This window comes from Azolla caroliniana, unplaced genomic scaffold (assembly GCF_043228905.1).
Source record: "Azolla caroliniana isolate FFs.n. ecotype wild unplaced genomic scaffold, voAzoCaro1.0.p SCAF_13, whole genome shotgun sequence".
NCBI classification, from domain to species: Eukaryota; Viridiplantae; Streptophyta; class Polypodiopsida; order Salviniales; family Salviniaceae; genus Azolla; species Azolla caroliniana.
The window spans coordinates 11,791,478-11,809,833 of record NW_028230448.1 but is presented as its reverse complement, the minus strand read 5'-3'; the positions used below and the strand labels follow the sequence as shown (position 1 = coordinate 11,809,833).

The following is an 18,356-nucleotide window of genomic DNA, read 5'->3' as shown; positions in this document are numbered from 1 at the left end:
CTGGTTAAGCCAAAATGAATCGTTGCTAATTCCTAACTCTTGTCATGGCATTTCATATCTTCATCTTTGATCTAGGGAAAAATAATAAAATTTGTTTTCTCGGCATTTGAGTTTGATTGTTGTGTGAAACATTTTCTCTTTTGTTCTCAATCAATGAATTTGGGTATACAAGGGTCGCCCAAGCCGATATGTGAATTTGCAGCGTATGTTTCACCATTGCCTCTAAACGGAAAATTTACACCTCTATGGTGGCGTGCTTCAAAACATTTGTGATACATAATTTGTCTTTTGTGGGAAATGCTACAGGTAGCCTTCAACATTGGTGAAGTGAGCCACAACGGAGCATTACTTGAGCTATGTTAAAAGGTTGAAAATTTGCTTGTCCTTTTGATAACATTCCCAATCCTTAATAACCACATATCAAGGAGCAATGTTGTTCTAAAGATCTAACCATTATTGATCATATTCCATGTTAAATTGTCTTTCACATTTATAACTCTAAGTCACAAATTGAATTATATCCCCAACACCGAGTGAGCTATAACATCTAGCTTATTTTTTCTTAACACGCTTGCTAAACATACTTTGAAAGTAACGACAGGAAAAATGAAAGTCTCTACAATTACACCCCCCAAATATTTATCGTAAATGGGCAGGACACATGTTAGATCCCCAACACTTCATAACAAAGTTCATTATCAAGGATAATTAGAAAACCTAAAGCTTTTGTTTTTGTTTCACAATGGATAACTTGAATTCACCCACATATATATTATGATTGTCTCATAGGATAGTTTACATTAGTGTTTTCTTATGATAGTGAGCAAGCATCCTTATTCCTTGAATACTCTCTTTGAGTATATGGTGTATTTATCTCTGGGTTTGTACGATTTTGACTCTCTCTCTTTTATCATAATTAGCTTACCCTAGTGGTAATTTGTTAACACTACAAGCACTATATATTGGGTTTGATACCCAATTTATATACTTCATACATATCTCTCAAGTCATTAGATGCCACTATGGAATGTAGGTGTTGAACCCATAACCACCTGGTCTCCATTGGGCACCTTACCAATTGAGCTACATCCATATAGGCTCTCTCTCTCTCTCTCTCTCAATAAATAGTGTTATTTATCTTCGGGTTTGCACGATCCCGACGCGTTAGTCTCTCTAGGGGCAGACAAGGGCATTTGGGGAAATAAAGAAACGATTTCATTCCTATTTCCCTATACATCTTCCATCTTTCATCGATCGATCGTTCCTTCCTTCTTTCCTGCACAGGCGTCAACAGAGATGGCCGCGAAGCTTGACGATGCTGAACAGCTCCTTAAGAAAGCTAACAAATTGTAAGTTCTCTCTCTCTCCTCCTTTTTCATACAGTTTGTTTTCTTTCAGAAAAGATTGTGTACAATGCCTGAAAGAACTATCCTCCAAGGAAGAAGTCAGTACAAACAGTTATGTTTACCCAATGAGCAAGATCATACCAAGTGCAAACAAGAAACATCCTTAAGATTGAATCATTTGAAGAATCAATCCTTCATGCGGTGTAATTTTCAGAGATCAGCATTTTTTCTAACAATACCCTGCTTGGAAAAGTCTTTTTATGCCAGAATTATTTCAATAGAAGTTTTTTGGGAATTTATTTGAAGAAAAAAGAAATAAACAATTATCAATATCTTTTAAGAGACCAAATGGCCTATAAGACTAAACAAGAGATTACATCTTAAAATCTTGTCTCATCTCTGAGAACCACAAATGAAACTAAATTAAATTAAGTAGAAAAGTAATAAAAACAGAAGCAACTAAAGAATCTCTTTTTCAATGCATGTAAATTTTTTAAATCAGATAGATTATAAATTTTGTCTTCCAAAGATCTCTAGCATAGGTCAATCAGGAATTTTGGAGGTATATCCGGAGGAGGGGAGTGCCTGCAATGCCGGGAGATAATGGCCTTTATGACAAGGGTGGTGATGTTGTGGTTCATGAGGCAAGGGGCTTACATGCATGAAAAATTGCTATTGCCTTATCTATTGTGACCTGTTTCCATGTCCTTGTCAGAAACTCACTTGTATAGCCCTTTATTGACTTGTAGCATGAGTAGGAGTAATGGGGCTAAAGAAATTCGTGATTGGTCTTTGTCGATGGACTTATGTGGTTTTATTGTTGTCCTTCAACTTCTTCTCTTGAGTTCTAGCAAGAACAACCCCATTGGATTTGGTCCTCATATTCGAGTACCTTGTGTAGTGGGTCAAAGCCTTGGTTAAAAAGGAGATGGTATCTCTCTCTTACTTCATGAAATCAGTACAATGGCAAACATAGCGGTCTTTAGATTCCACTCCTTGATTACACAATCGGAAAATTCTTTCTTCCAAAGGTGTGCATGCATATTTGATTATCTCGATCTCTAATTGATGTGAAGAGGTCCACAATTGTCCTATCACACTGTGCAACACATGGGATAGATGTATGTTATGGGCATGACCATATAATATCTTGTGGTAAGTTGTACCGTAGTATTCTTCACACGAGGATAACTTGTGAGGGTTAACCGAGAGTGTAAAGAATGGAGAATTACTTTTAATCCTAGGGATTGAGACAACCCATTAAGGCCAAGTGTGAACTTTCCTAGGGGTCTTAGATTTGGCTATAAATATGAGGCCTAGCTACCCTCATTTGATAGATTATCGAGTACATCGAGACTTTGATCTTGTGGTGATCAACACTTGTAGCGAGCACACCAATAGCAGGTATGACTCAATGCCACGACAGTGGTATGGGACGCCGATCAAGGCTCGAGTCCGTCTTGATCCTTTCCCTTGGGGGTGGGTGGGTGGATCGACACCCTTATTTCTTTCTCTTCTCTATTTTCCTATCTTATATTTCCTTATTGTTTGCTTACATTAGGATAAAGCTCTAACAATTGGTATCATGGCACCATTATCTTTATGGAAATCGTTTTGTGGAAAGTTCGTGTTCCAGATTTGCTTGAGGTCAAAAAGAGAATTCTTTTTTAATGTCATGATGTACCCTTAGCAGGGTACCTTGGAATACATCGCACACTCGTTCTCATCTCCTCAATTCTACTGGCCTAAGATGCATCCTGACATACATAGCTATGTGACTAAATGTCACCAGTGTTAGGTTAACAAAGCCAAGCGACTTAAAACTGTTGGACTTTTACATCCCTCGGAAATTCCCAACAATAAGTAGGAAAATATATCCATGGACTTTATTGTTAGCTTTCCTCGCACCCAAAAAGGTCATGATGCCATTTGGGTTGTGGTTGATAGACTAACTAAAATGGCTAGATTTATTGCTACCAAAACCATGGCAACAACTCCTGAATTGGGTTACCAATTCGTTGATAAGTTATTTCATTTTTATGGGTTACCGATGGATATCATGAGTGATCGAGATCCAAAGTTTACTACCGACTTTTGGACGTAAGTCTTTAAGAAGTTAAAAACTACATTGAACATGAGTTCCACGGATCATCCTCAATCCGATGGACAAACAAAATGAGTAAATCAAATTATTGAGGACATGCTTCAAGCATACGTTGGTGCAAAGCCAACGAAATGGGAACGTTATCTCCCAATTTTGGAGTTTGCTTATAATAGCTCCAAACATACATCGATGGGATATAGTCCTTTATGTTGTTGTATGGTTTTCAGCCACGAGCCCTGATTGATATTGTTAGGAATCGACCGACCACAACCGGTTCTACGTTCGTATTCGTGTGCAGAAACCAAGTTTGTTGGGAAACATGTCCCTCCGGATAGGAAGAGAAGTACCGTGTTTGGTGAGTATCTCGGTTGAGGCCAATACCGAAATCAAAAACTGAAATCGAAAACCAAAATTGTTTTGGAAGACTATAATTGTAAATAATCTAAAATGCCCCTTGTGGGCTATACTTGTAAATAGCCAGAAAGTTGCTTTTGTTTATAAGCAACTAGGGCAAACTTTAGTAAGCAGTAGTTGATCATTATTGTAAAGTTAGAACGAGGCAGTTGCCTCTTTAACCGTGAGTGAGAGTGTAACTCTGTAGCTGTCTGTCAGACGAAGGAGAACTCGAGGTCGTTGCCTCCGAGTTCCGTATTTGTACTTCCTCTCTACTATAGTGATCTGTTTTTCTCGGGGTTTGTGGACCCTCGTGGTTTTTCCCATTTCGGGTTTTCCACGTAAAATGTCGGTGTCTCTGTGTCTTCACGTTTTCGTCTGTGTGCTAGTTCTTGGTTTCTGCACACGAATACGAACGTACAACCGGTTGTGGCCGGTCGATTCCCAACAAAGTGGTATCAGAGCAACGGAAGACTCGTTCGGCGGCATGTTTAAGCTAACCAGCTCCAACTACTTAGTGTGGAAGTCGAAGATGAGAGACATACTCGCGTGCAAAGACCTCTGGCTGCCAGTGTAGTTCGGAGATAAAAGACCAGACAAGATCGATGCAACGACTTGAGAAGTGTTGCATATGAAGGCGGCCGCATATATAAGGTGTTTTATAGACATGAGTCTATACAACAACTTTGGTGAAGAAACAAAAGCAGACGTCCTATGGAAGAAGATCGACGTCATGTTCGAAAACAAGAATGTCGTGAACCGAGTCTCAGTATTTCGAAAAATCGTGAGGCTCCAGTATCAGGATGGCTTCAGTATGGTGGAGCACATCAATGCCTTCCAAGGGTTGATGAACCAAACCACCTCTCTAGAAGTACCTCTGGCCGACGAGGTATTAGCACTATTGTTGATGGGATCCCTTCCGGACAGCTGGGAGACGCTTGTTGTCACTTTGGACAACGCCGGGCCGGAAGGGAAGCATCTGTCCCTAGAGCAGGCGAAGTCGAGCTTGCTGAATGAAGAAGCTCGCCGGAAGGACCGTGAGTCCAATACCGATCAGAAGGCCTTAGTCAGGGAAGGTGACACGATTCAGGGAAGAGGTCGAAATCGAAGTCCCCAGAACCGAGATAAGTCGGGGACCAAGTCGAAGTCGAGGGGGACGCCCACGTGCTTCTATTGTGGGAAGCCAAGGCACTTCCAGAAAAATTGCCGACACTTTCGAAAGGAGAAAGGGGGAGCTAATGGTGTAGAGCCGAAGAAAATCCCGGACAGAAAGAACGCCTCAGCAATCGCAACGAGTGAGGAGTTGTTGCTCATTAGTGAGCAAAACGAAGTGAATCTCGCAAGTGAAGAATCGACATGGGTGGTCAATTCGGGTGCGTCGTTTCACCTAACCCTTGACCGAAAGTGCTTCTCATCCTACAGAGCCGGAGATCTCGGATCTGTAAAGATGGGAAATGAAGGAGTATGTTGAATCGTCGGCATTGGAGATGTGTGTTTGGAAACCTCAACTGGGTGCAAACTCGTGTTGAGAGATGTACGACACATTCCGGAGGTTCGATTGAACTTAATATCAGCCGGTCGGCTAGATGATGAAGGCTACACGGGTAGCATCCGGAACGGTGTCATGAAGTTCTGCAAGGGAAGTCTGATCGTGGCTCGAGCTTGGAAAACCAACACACTGTACATAATGACTGCTCGAATATGCTGAGGGGAAGCAAACGTTGCAGCCGAGACGGTCGGTGAACAGTGGCACATGAGGTTGTGCCATATGAGCTAGAAGGGGATGCGAAAGCTTGCTGAGGACAATCTCATTCCGGAGGTGAAGAATGTGCAACTTGAGAAGTGCACTAATTGCATAGCAAAATCGAACATCCTTCCGAGCAAAGCCCCCGATGAGGAAGAAAATGCCATTGGAACTCGTGCATACGGACGTGTGCTATGTGGACACGAAGTCGCATGGTGGTTCACAGTATTTCATGACCTTCATTGATGACTATAGCTGGAAGTTGTGGGCTTCCGTGTTAAAGACGAAGGATCAAGTGTTATCCGTCTTCAAAGAGTTCCAAGCGAGGGCCGAGAGAGAAACCGGCCGAAAATTGAAGGCAGTCCGAGCGGACAATGGTAAAGAGTACCGTGGACCATTCAAAGAATATTGCCAAAATCAAGGAATCCGGCTCGAGTATACCGTGCCGAAGGTGCCAGAGCTTAATGGGCTGGCCGAGAGAATGAACCGGACCGTAATGGAAAGGGTTCGAAGTATGCTTGCACATGCTAAGTTACCGAAGATGTTCCGGGTTGAGGCGCTGATGATGGCAACGTACGTGATAAACTGATCACCCCCTGGATGGTGATATCCCACAAAGGGTGTGGAGCGGCAAAGACGTTTCGTACCGACATCTGAGGGTGTTCGGCGGTCTTGCCTATGTGCATGTGGCAAAAGACCAAAGGGGAAAACTAGACCCGAAATCTCAGCTAGGTATATTTCTCGGCTACGGCAATGATGAATTTGGCTATCGGCTATGGGACTTAGCCGAGAAGAAAGTGATTAGGAGCTACAACATTGTCTTCATGGAGGAAAAGACAATAGTTGACTGGGAGATTGAGAATAAGTCTCCAACTACCGAATCAAACCAAGTTGACACTCGGCCGAATCGAGTAGAAGCCGATGCCGAGCCAGTCGACCGATTTAATACTGGTCAAAATCATAAACTGACTGAAGAACGAGGGGAAACGGCCGAACAAGGAACTGAATTCGACTCGGACGAAGAAGTCGAAGAAGAACCGACCGTGCCGAATGGAGGCTGAAGATACCCCTAACCGATGAAGAGCGTGTACTGCTAAGCGATGAGGGGGAGTCGGAAAGCTTTGAAGAAGCTAAGGAAGATACCCACAACCGAAAGTGGTTGAGTGCCATGCAAGAGGAGATGGATTCCTTGCATGAGAACCACACATATGAACTGACGAATTGCCAAGAGGAAAGAAGGCACTTTGGAATAAATGGGTATACAAGTTGAAAATGGGAGAAGGCGGGAATCCACCCAGGTACAAAGCACGAATCGTTGTGAAAGGCTTTCAGCAGAAGAAGGGTGTCGATTTCAACGAAATATTTGCCCTAGTCGTAAAGATGACGTCAATCCGAACCGTGCTGAGCATCGCGGCCAACATGGATCTCGAAGTCGAGCAATTGGATGTCAATACGACGTTTCTGCACGGTGATCTCAAAGAGGAGATCTATATGCACAAGCAGGAAGGATTTGTGGAGAAAGGTAAAGAGAACCTGGTATGCTGATTAAGGAAGAGCTTGTACGGGTTGAAGCAAGCACCTCAGCAATGGTACCGAAAATTTGAATCCTTCATGACCGACAACGGGTACTACAAAACGTAGGCCGATCATTGCGTATTTGTGAAGAAATTCGACGGAGGAGATTTCCTCATCCTCCTGTTGTACGTGGACGACATGCTGATTGTCGGACGGGACCATACGAAGATCCAAGTCCTGAAGAAGGCTTTGAGCAGATCGTTCTCGATGAAGGACATGGGTCCGGCAAAGCAAATCCTAGGGATGCATATTGTTCGGGATCAAACAAAGAAATTGTTGTGGCTGTCACAAGAAAAACACGTGACAAAGGTGCTCCAGAGATTCGGCGTGGAAAGCGTGAAACCGGTCGGCTCGACGCTGCTAACGAACTGCAAGCTAAGCAAAGAACAATGTCCGAAATCGAAAACCGAGAAGACCGAGATGTCAAAAGTTCCTTATGCCTCGGCAGTTGGAAGCCTGATGTACGCGATGGTATGTACTAGGCCGGACATAGGATACGCAGTCGGCGTGGTTAGCCGATATATGAGCAACCCCGGAAGTGAGGATTGGGCTGCCGTGAAGTGGATACTTCGGTACCTAAAAGGCATCTCGAACGTGTGTCTTCGTTTCGGTTCAGGTAACCCCACATTGGAAGGGTATACTGACTCGGACATGTCGGCTGATGTGGATACCAGCCGATCCATGTCCGGGTACATAATGACTTATGCCGGGGGAGCAATTTCGTGGCAGTCGAGGCTGCAGAAGGCCGTGGTGCTGTCGACCACAGAAGCCGAATATATGGCCGCAGTGAAAGCCGGCAAGGAAATCATATGGATGAAGGAGTTTATCGATGAGACGGGAATTCGGCAGGAGGAATTCCAACTCCATTGCGATAACCAAAGTGCCATCCACCCTGTGAAAAATGCCACCTACCACTCGAGGACCATACACATCCAGAGAAGATAGCATTGGCTCCGAGAGCGAGTAGAAGAAAAGGAGTTTGCTATAGTGAAGATCCACACGGTCGAAAATGGATCAGATATGCTGACGAAGGTGCTGTCAACCGAAAAGCTAAACGCGTGCCGATAGAGGGTTAGTTTGGTGAAGTACCCCATGCCGGAGTGAAGGGGGAGTTTGTTGGGAAACATGTCCCTCCGGATGGGAAGAGAAGTATCGTGTTTGGTGAGTATCTTGGCCGAGGCCGAACCCGAAATCGTTTCGGAAGACTATAATTGTAAATAGTCTAAAATGCCCCTTGTGGGCTATACTTGTAAATAGCCAGAAAGTTGGTTTTGTTTATTAGCAACTAGAGCAAACTTTAGTAAGTAGTAGTTGATCATTATTGTAAAGTTAGAACGAGGCAGTTGCCTCTGTAATCGTGAGTTGGTTTCTGCACATGAATACGAACGTACAACCGGTTGTGGCCGGTCGATTCCTAACAGATATTAATATACATCATGATGAGTTGCGAAGTATGCAAAACTTTCTAAGGGATATGCAAGATATGTTGTATATTGTAAGAGATAATATAAAAATTGCTCAAGATAGAGTGCGTATTTATGCTGACCATAATAGGCAACCTCATGTATTCAACCCTGGATAGAAGGTATTTCTACGTGTACCTCACAATTCTAAAACATTGTCTACAGGTAAGTGTGCTAAGTTAGCCCCACCGTTTTGTGGACCTTTTACAGTCCTCAAACGCATTGGTTTATCAGCCTATTGTCTTGCTCTTCCTAATGGTGTCGAAATTCATCCAGTTTTTCATGTAAGTCATCTAAAAGAATCGCGTGGTTTTGGTTACAATACAGTTACAACTAAAACGTTGGTTACTTCTGAAGTTTTAGCTTCTAAACCACATGTACCAAAGAGAATTCTCAATGTTAAAACGAAACATTTGCGTTCTAAAATAATTCGAGAATTTAAAATTAAATGAATGGATAAGTCTATAAGAGATGCTACATGGGAATGAGAAAATACTCTTACAACTACCTACCCTAACTTTTCATTGCAACAGTGCAATGTTTTAGAGAGGGAGAGTATATTACGGGCATGACCATATAATATCTTGTGGTAATTTGTATCGTAGTATTCTATACACGAGGATAACTTGTGAGGGTTAATCGAGAGTGTAAAGAAGGGAGGATTACTTTTAATCCTAGAGATTGAGACAACCCATTAAGGCCAAGTGTGAACTTGCCTGGGGGCCTTAGATCTGGCTATAAATATGAGGCCTAGCTACCCTCATTTGATAGATCATCGACTATGTCGAGACTGTGATCTTGTGGTGATCAACTCTTGTAGCGTGTGCACCAATACCAGGTATGACTCGATGCCACGGCAGTGGTATGGGATGCCGATCGAGGCTCGAGTTAGTCTCGATCCCTTCGCTCGGGGGTGGTCGGGTGGATCGGCACCTTGTTTTCTCTGTTTTCCTCTCTTATATTTCCTTATCTTTTGCTTACATTAGGATAAAGCTTTAACAATGTATGTCCATCAATGTTTTTACTTGCAATATTAGAAAATTCACTTTCAGGTTTAATTTTGAGATGTTTGGAATTAAAATTCCACAAATATTTGGATTTTTGAGATCAGTATTAATATGTGCATATGTTGCTGTAACTGACACTTGCAATTCTGGAAGTCGACTTTTGAAAGTTTGAACCTTAAGATGTAGATACATCCAACTCAATTTTAGAGTAGAAATCTGCCAGTAGTAATTGAGGATTTCAGCAAACTCAGACATTGTTTTTAGTCAAAGGGCTCAAAGTATTTTAAGGGTTTCTTAACTTTTGTAACTTTTATTCCTGACCATGATCTTGATGCTATTAAGTTTTGATTTTTATTCAAACCTTTAATAGGATTACAAAACGAACATTCATGATCAAGTATAATATTGTCATTTCAGGACCAAGTTATCCTTTTTCAAATGGTCTACTGACTGGAATGCAGCAACAGCTCTTTATGAGCAAGCAGGTAACCTGTTATCAACATGACACATATCTATAGTAAAACATTTTGTTTGATTCGATGTTTTCTTTCAGCTATTTCCTTCAAACTCGCAAAGAAACTTGAAAAAGCAAAGGAGGCCTATGAAAGAGCTGCAGAGGGTCAAGAAAGGCTTTCTTCGTATCCTTATTTATGATCACTTATTCATTTCACTATATGTGCTCTTCCAAAGGCTATTCATCAATTGCTATCAGAACTATTAGGTTAGATCAGGTTTTGGTTTACGTTGGATTTTTCTGCATTTGTCTCATTCATAGTATCAGGTCCATGTATATATTGAGTGTCTGTTCTATTAAATGATTGTGACTGATTTGCAAGATTAAAATGGCATGTGATTGAATGTCCTTCACTCCACCATAGACCCTGGCAGGCAGCTAAGAATTTGGAGGCAGCAGGAGCACTTGCAAAAGATCTTAGTAGATTTGAAGAGGTCTTAGATTTATACAAGAGAGCTTCTGAACTCTATATAGAATGTGGAATGCCACAGCCAAGTGCAGATGCTCTTGCAAAGGGTGCTAGGTGAGATTATTTGGCAGTGATGCATAGCTAATTATTGGCAAGTTTTCAACTATGTTTATATTGAATGTTTGACATCAAATTTGCTTTTGCATATTGAACAGGGCTTTAGAGGATGTGAAGCCAGATGATGCCCTACGGTTGTATATGGACTCTTGTGGCATCCTTGAAGAGGAAGGAAAGGAGCAAATGGCATTTGATACATACAGAGCTGCAATGAGTCTTTATCTGAAAAGTGAGAGGTAAAAGAATTGCTCTTTCACCTTGTTATTGCTTTGTAGGTGAATTATTCAGTTGCCTATTTAGGAAATAAAATATCTGTGTTTGTTCTTGTATAAATGTGTATGCATATATATGTACATGTGCGTGTATGTGTGTTAATGTCGTGAGGTTATGTAGGTGTGGTCACAGATGGTAGAGCACTGCCCTCCAAGCACAGATATGTTTGAGTACTTAATAGCTCTGATACTTGGAGCTGAGATGGTGGGGAGTAGGTCTTTGAGTCAGTTATGACTGGGGGTTGACGTTTTCTTGTGGAGTGTTGCACTCGATTTATGGCACCCAGACAGAAATCAGCCCCTAAACAGGGAATGGCTACCTGCATTTGGGGGATAGCAAGGGCTATATATTCGAGGAGAATCATACAGGGCAATAAAGGCACCCGTTCGAGGAGAACAATGCTCAATACTCAGAATAGATGGAGAGATGGTAGAAGTCTCAATAGTATCTTAGCAGACCAATATTACCCGATTAGCACTCATAAAAGTAAGATGAATCAAAATATTTAACTCTTCTCCTCCTTACAAGGCATTATAAGAGAACTTTATGATGCAAGGCAGAAGGGTAGGCAACATTGTTGGCCTGCCCATCATAAAGTAATTCCTGTTCTTACTTCACATCAATTACATAGCGGTCCATGAATAGTTCTACAGTAACTAGTTCCTCTTTAAAGTACACGATTTTTCAAGAGGGCCAAACTTATCAATTCTTTAAATGCCCTTCTCTTTATATCCTATAGTTATGTTGAATTATATTATTGGATTGCATCTCCTATTTACCTGGAATTACATGTCCCCTACAAGACTGCCAACACATGACATGCCTGGAAAATCCATGATGTGGAAATTGACAATGAGACCACCAATGTCTCCCATGAGTCAAGTAGTGTCATTGGTAGGAAAATGGCTTTGAGCTTGTCATCAAAAGGAGCCATTCTTGAGTCCCGTAGCTGTGATAAGGTACCTGTAAACAAGGACAAGTGTCCAACTGCACTCTTGGCTTTCGCATTAGGTGTACTTGATTAACAGGCATATTGTTTTCATATGTAGCCTTCAGCTTTGCCCATTTTTCAGAAGCAGATACCATCCCTTTGAGATCTACCAAAATCTCATCAGAAACAGCCATCTTAATATATATGACAGCCTTTTTGTTTAAAATCCGCCATGCATCTTCTGACATGTTCTCTGTTTTTTTTGCCTCCAATGCCCTATCACAATCCTTCAAAAAAAGAATTCCTTGCCTTCTCTCCTTCCACAAGTCAAAACCTGTTCCCTCAAATCGTCGAATCTCAAATAGGTTCTTCACATTTGAGGAGGATGATGCCATAGCTACACAATAAAGAGGTCTGAACACTTTTTCTTTGCTCTACAGCACCTACACAGAAATTCTGAAACCCTAAACCCGCTTTGATACCAGTTGTAAGGGTTAGGAATGATGTCAATAGGGCTGAGGAATACTCAGGATTCACCCTAGTATAGGCTCTTTAGATGGAATAGTGGAGCTATGATAGAAAAGATAGAGAGAGAGCAGTAGTTGGAGGAGCTCACCTTTTATGTGAGATCCAAAAGTTTTCAACATATGTTTTAATGACCCATTTAGGGTTGGCCAAGCTCAAACTGAACTTGGCCCAAAAATAACGAAAAAGTTATTAGTGACTTTTGGCCTCTATAAATAGGCCTATACACATTTACACACTATAAGGGGTCATTTGGGCCTTTACCCCAACAATGGGAACACTACACCCTCATCCGAGCAATGTAGCCAACGGTGGTAGTCGCAATCCCGATGGCTCACTGGACTCACCTTCACTGGAAACTGCATAGCTCCCTTTCATTCGTTTCGTTTTCGTTTGTGCTCAAATTGTATGACCATTTTGTAAAAACCACCAAAATTGTGGTATTCTATCTCCAATCATTGTAAACCTAAATTTGTAAAGATCTGTTGTATACTCTTGCGCCCGAATATTCGTGTCTCAAGATCCTTCGACAAGGGCTTTCTTCGACAAATGCTCTCTTCAACTAAGGAGCTGTCGAGTAGCTTCTTCAACTAGTTGAATCGTCGACTAGACCAAACTTTTGAGTAAGGTTGAATCTACGACTAGCGCGAGCATTCGACTAGTCCATTCAGTTAGTTTGTTCACCTAGAGCCTTCGACTAGTAGTTTCTCCCATCTTTTCAACTCCCTGGTCCAAGACCCCCATGGTCTTGCTCGAGTAGCACACACACGCGCATCATCGCAACAACGTGCTGTCTAGTTGGAGTTTAGCTATTATTGGTGTTGTTGAACTGGGGCCATATTCTTCTTAGGGTGGATGGAATGTTGGTAAAAGTGGGGGATTGAGGTCTGGCATGGCTTTGTTCTTGTAAGTACTCTGACCGGATCAATCAAATCTTGGCGGAAGGGGCAGCAAGTTCCCAGCAATCTTCATGTGACATGGGTTCTCCTTTCTCCCAAGCTTGACTTCTTCAAGTGTGGTCTCTTGAATATATTGAGATGCTGCTATCTCTCGTTGGAGAGTGTCATAGGCTCTCATGAGCTCAGCCAGGGATCTGGTGCAAGGTTGAGGTTAACCAGATCAGATGTATGAGTCCAGCTGGCTAACTATTGGTGTTAAGGAAGTCACCATGGGACAGAGCTAAACCGTAAATCCTGTAAACCCTTAACTGTTGTAAGTTCAATTTGGCACCTTCATTGGCTAAATGGAGGACCACTGCTGAGACAGGGAATGGATATCTGTTCTAGTGAGCAGCGTTCCATAGTGGGTGAGTGAGTGTGGCAGATTGTGCACTGAATGCCCAATGAGCAGGTTGTGCCCAAAAGGCCCGAATTTAGGCAATTAGTACAGTGGACAGCAGAGGGGTTTGGTGAGGGAGTTCCCGGTGGGTCATGTGAAGGAAGCTCACGGACATCACCAAACATTGTAAGTGTTTAGGGGGAAATCAGTTGTACCAGCTGACAATTTTTCCGTTGAGGGACAACCAGAATTCGGTGATGTTTGAGCTGTTGACTTCTGCTATGGTTCGCTGTTGTGACAGGTGGTTGGCCTGTCATATTATCAGGAAGGAGGTGACTTGCTCCCCTGTATTGTTGCTGTTGTTGTGCCAGTACTTTCTCTTGCTGAACAGCATGTTCTCAGCAGTGATGAGCTAGAAAGATGGAGAACTAGGTGGCATCTGCATTGCATTTGGAGAGTTGGGTATCCCAATAACTTTGGCAAACGGAGGCTTGTATTCTCCATGCCAGTTTTTGTCGCATAGTTGAATGGACCAGTAATCGTCAGTTATGGTTGAACTTGCTTGCCATAGTGCTCAGATGCACCTCATCCGCTGCAGTGTGGCTGGAATGTGTAGGAAAATTGGAATGGAATGTTGGGATGTGAAATGTCATGTACCAGCTTTGAACGCTCTCTAGATGTGAACGGACACTTGTGGGATCAGGTGATATGATTCGTCAGTGGTCAAGGCAGAGGTGCTCTAGTGACTGATATCAACTACGCGTGCAGGCTATGGCCTAACTATGCATCGCGTAGCTAGTGTTAATCTTGGGGGGCTCAGTAGGGGTATACGCTGACTGTAGAGCTCCTCTTACTGATGACGGATAAGGGAATTACCTAATAGCTCTGATACTTGGAGCTGAAGCTAGCATTTCCACAGTGACAAAAAGGGTTGTTGTTGGTAGGGGTGTTGCACTCGTTTTCGAGCACCCAGATCTTGGCAATCACCTAATAACTCTGATACACGAAGGTGATGGTGGTGGAAGCTAGCCTTTCCACACTGATAAAGGGGGTTGCACTTGTTTTCAATCACCCAATTTGAAAACATGCTGTAAGCAGGGAATGGCTACCCGAGCATGCAGGGTAGCAGGGGCTGTATCCCCAAGGAGAATCACACACAAATTGAGAAAGGGATGCACGCACAGACCGTCATTAATCGTCCACTAACAATGAAAACAATGTGCTCATTTAGAACAGATGGAGTAAGGTTAGATCACTCAACAATATCTTAGCAAACCAGTATGACCTGATTAGCACACACAAAAGAGAGAAGATAGTGTCTTGACAACAGTGATTAATTAAAATATTCAATGTTTCTGGCTTTCAAGGCTTTACCAAAGGACTTTATACACACAGGGGGGAGGTCATGCCACATTGATGATCTGCCCGTTATAAAGTTATTCCGTTTCCTAGTTCACTCCAATTACAGAGTAGTCCATGCACGGGCCTCACACTAACTAGTCCTTCATTCAAGTGCATGATTGATGTTCAGGAGGGCCTAACTTAGTAATTTCTAAAATGATGTTCTCTTTATATCCTATATTTATGCTGAATTATATTGTCGGATTAAATCTCTTATTTTTCTGGAATTACACATTCCCTGCAGGAAAATGTGTACATAATTATTTTCCTCCACATCAGCTTCCAAAGTTCCTCTAGATCTTTGGTTTTGTACAACAGGATATTGAGCCCTTCACCATCTTTTTGCATGCTTCTGATTCTGTGCTCTGTGGACAATTTGTACTGTTTTGTGCAATCAGCATTGGATCCATATTGGCTATTTAGGTTTTTCCTGTGACGATCATTTTATGCTTTATGATTTAAATGTTTCTAATCTGACATGTACAAATTTGTTTTTTTCCACTTTCTATGAGGTTTCTGACCAGTCATTTAAAAAAGGTGTGTGCCTGATAATGTTTGAAAAGATTTGTTGTTTGGTTGCTATGTATGCAATAACTCTGTCTACATCTCAACGCATGCTGTTAATTTAGTGCTACAGGAAGGAAGCCTCATAACTGGGACTTCCTGATCATTACCATGTGGGGGTAGGAAAGGGTTGTGTTTCAATTTCTTTCTGCCACTGGTCTACCTTTGTTGATTGTATTTTGCATTCGTCTTGAATGTTTGATTTTTTCACTGGTGTTTTTGCACTTGGAGTCCCATGTGCAAATTCAACTGTTCTACCAAGGTGTATGGAATTCATTTCAAATCGATCACAAATTCCTTTCGAATCTTCCAATTCACTGGTGATTTATGATGCAAAAACCACGGGTTCAATGCTATTGCAGCATGCGAGCACAAGGATGCATGTACACTGGGGATGTTTCATGGGTCATGATTTCTCTTTTTGTAAGAATGTTTCAAATCTGAAAAAGATCATGCTTTTTCATGAAGCTATGATTGAATCATCCCAATCCTTCTCTTTCTTTTTCATTTATGCTTCATCATAATAAATGCAACATTTATGAAAGATGATATTACTTTTTTTTACTAGAGTATATAATATAGAAATGTTGGTTTGTCTTATAAATGCAGGTTTTCGGATGCAGCAAGCGTGCTACTAAGGTGGGGACTCGCTGCTGATAAGTCAAAAGCTGTTCATAGCCAGTGCAAGGTTGTGCCACATTATGAGTGCCATACTGTTGCATGCAAAGTTCGGTTGGATTTTCTAGAACTAATGGATTCTACATTTAGGCCTATTTGAGTGCCATCATCGTGTATCTATATGCTCATGATTTGAAGCAAGCAGACCAATGCTACAATGATTGTTCTGAGTAAGTCATGCTATTTACTTCCATTTTGTACAGGTTTTAAGATATTTCATCTCATTCACAAATCAGGGTGATTACAATTCGTGTGCATTTTTGAACAACAGGATTGATGCATTCAATAACAATGAGCATGGTTCATGTGCTTATAAGCTGTTGAAAGCATACAGAGAAGGTGATGTTGAAGGAATCAAATATGTTGTCAAATCTAGCAGCCTCATCCCTCACCTGGATCACATGGTATAATAATTTAGCCATTTCTAGTTAGTTGTAATTAAATGATAAAAAAAGGTTACCTAACCTACTGTAAAATCTTATGTTCTAAACAATAATCAACATGATGAGCATTGTTGCACAGTTCATTACCTGACAACCATATTGCAATTGAGAAATAGTAAGTACTTCAAAGATGGGGGGTGTATGTTGTGTGATTTCCGTTGTTACTTTTGTAGTTTAAAGTTTTTTTATCTATTCAATATGCTGGAAGTTTCTGCACTTTTTTTTCATGTATGATGAACTGTGATCATGACATCTGCTGGAAATGAGGCCAATGGTAACTTCTGACTGAAAATTGCATGGATAACACTTCTTTAACTCGTAGGTATTCTGTGCATGTGACCAATATACCACCATCCACAGCTTAGAAATGACCCCTTCATTTTCTTTTGTTTGATACTATGAGTTGATTACAACTTCATAGGAAAGGAACTTCCATTACAAAATAAGAAACATCTCTGCTATAGGTCTCCTTTTAGGTATTATCACAAATGTTGTTTTTAGCCAATGGAATCCTTCAAATGGTGCAGGTGCCCTGTAACGCCTTCCCTTCTATGCCTTTAAAGTTGATAATCAAAAACCACTTTGATGGATGGAACATGTTTAAATTCAGATGCTGCCTATAGAATAATCAAAACATGGCATATGCTAGAGGCTCAGCTCAATGAAATGTTCTATTTTGTTTGAATGTTTGCAGATTGTAAGACTTGCAAATAAGTTGCCGACAGGGGATATTGTCTCCTCAATTTCGGAAGGTGAAGATGACCTCACATAATTAAATCTTCCTGAAGACAACAGAGTTTAACCTGTGCTTGTTCTAAATGACAAACTTTTTTAACTTGATGAACCTTGTATCCATATCATATATGAGCTGCTCTCTCTGCATTTTGCTTCTATCATGGAGTTGAGGATCACAATATCCTAGTCATGTACTTTATAATATTATTATGCTATTATCATATCTCATCCATTATGTTTTATGGTTTCCAATGAAAAGACAACAAGAACTCTTCAGTTTTCTTTCATGTCATGCAAAGAACTATTTGGGCATAGGAGTAGAGCTAGTATCATATCAAGGGCCACAATAGAGATAATCGATATCGTTGGTGCTTTTCTTGTTGATTATTGTATTGTTAACATCATAAATGCACATATTTTCCTTAGTTTAAATTAATACGTTTTAGCATAGAGCTAGAGATTTGGTTGCATAAGTTAGGGTAATTGATATTTTATGGGTCGTCACAAACTCTATTTGGATGTTTCTCATGGTTTTCATTGTAATTTGTTTTGGTTATCTCGTCATGCAAAATAGTTTGACCTTATGTATTGTAATCAATCTTGCGTAATGCATTGTCCGTTGTGCTTGTTTTATTAATGAGGGATAACAGGGATGAAAAGTAGTTGGTTTATAAACAAAGGTAGTAGTGTAAAATGGTGATGCTTGACACTATCAAAAGTAAGGTGAGATAGTAGTAAAAAGAGCAAGATAAAGAGTGATGAAAGGGATAGACGAGATGGTAGTGTATATAGCGAGCTAGAGAGAATGATGATGGAAGGAAATAGGTGAAATAGTAGTAGAGAGCGAGAGAGAGTG

General features: G+C 41.2%; 1 protein-coding gene across 2 annotated transcripts; it reads left to right on the top strand.

Annotated features, from left to right (window-relative positions):
• Positions 1–1,211: 1,211 nt before the first annotated feature.
• Positions 1,212–17,784, top strand: GSNAP (gamma-soluble NSF attachment protein). 2 transcript variants are annotated; one of them, XM_087329870.1, is made up of 9 exons: positions 1,212–1,349; positions 10,050–10,117; positions 10,186–10,270; positions 10,511–10,669; positions 10,771–10,908; positions 16,254–16,332; positions 16,413–16,492; positions 16,594–16,726; positions 17,460–17,784. In XM_087329870.1, the coding sequence occupies exons 1-9, from the start codon at positions 1,297–1,299 to the stop codon at positions 17,535–17,537; spliced, it is 873 nt and encodes a 290-aa protein (XP_087185996.1). In that variant the 5' UTR covers positions 1,212–1,296; the 3' UTR covers positions 17,538–17,784. The 2 variants fall into 2 exon arrangements, with proteins under 2 accessions (XP_087185996.1, XP_087185994.1); XM_087329868.1 differs by lacking the exon at positions 17,460–17,784 and adding an exon at positions 17,293–17,433.
• Positions 17,785–18,356: the final 572 nt, after the last annotated feature.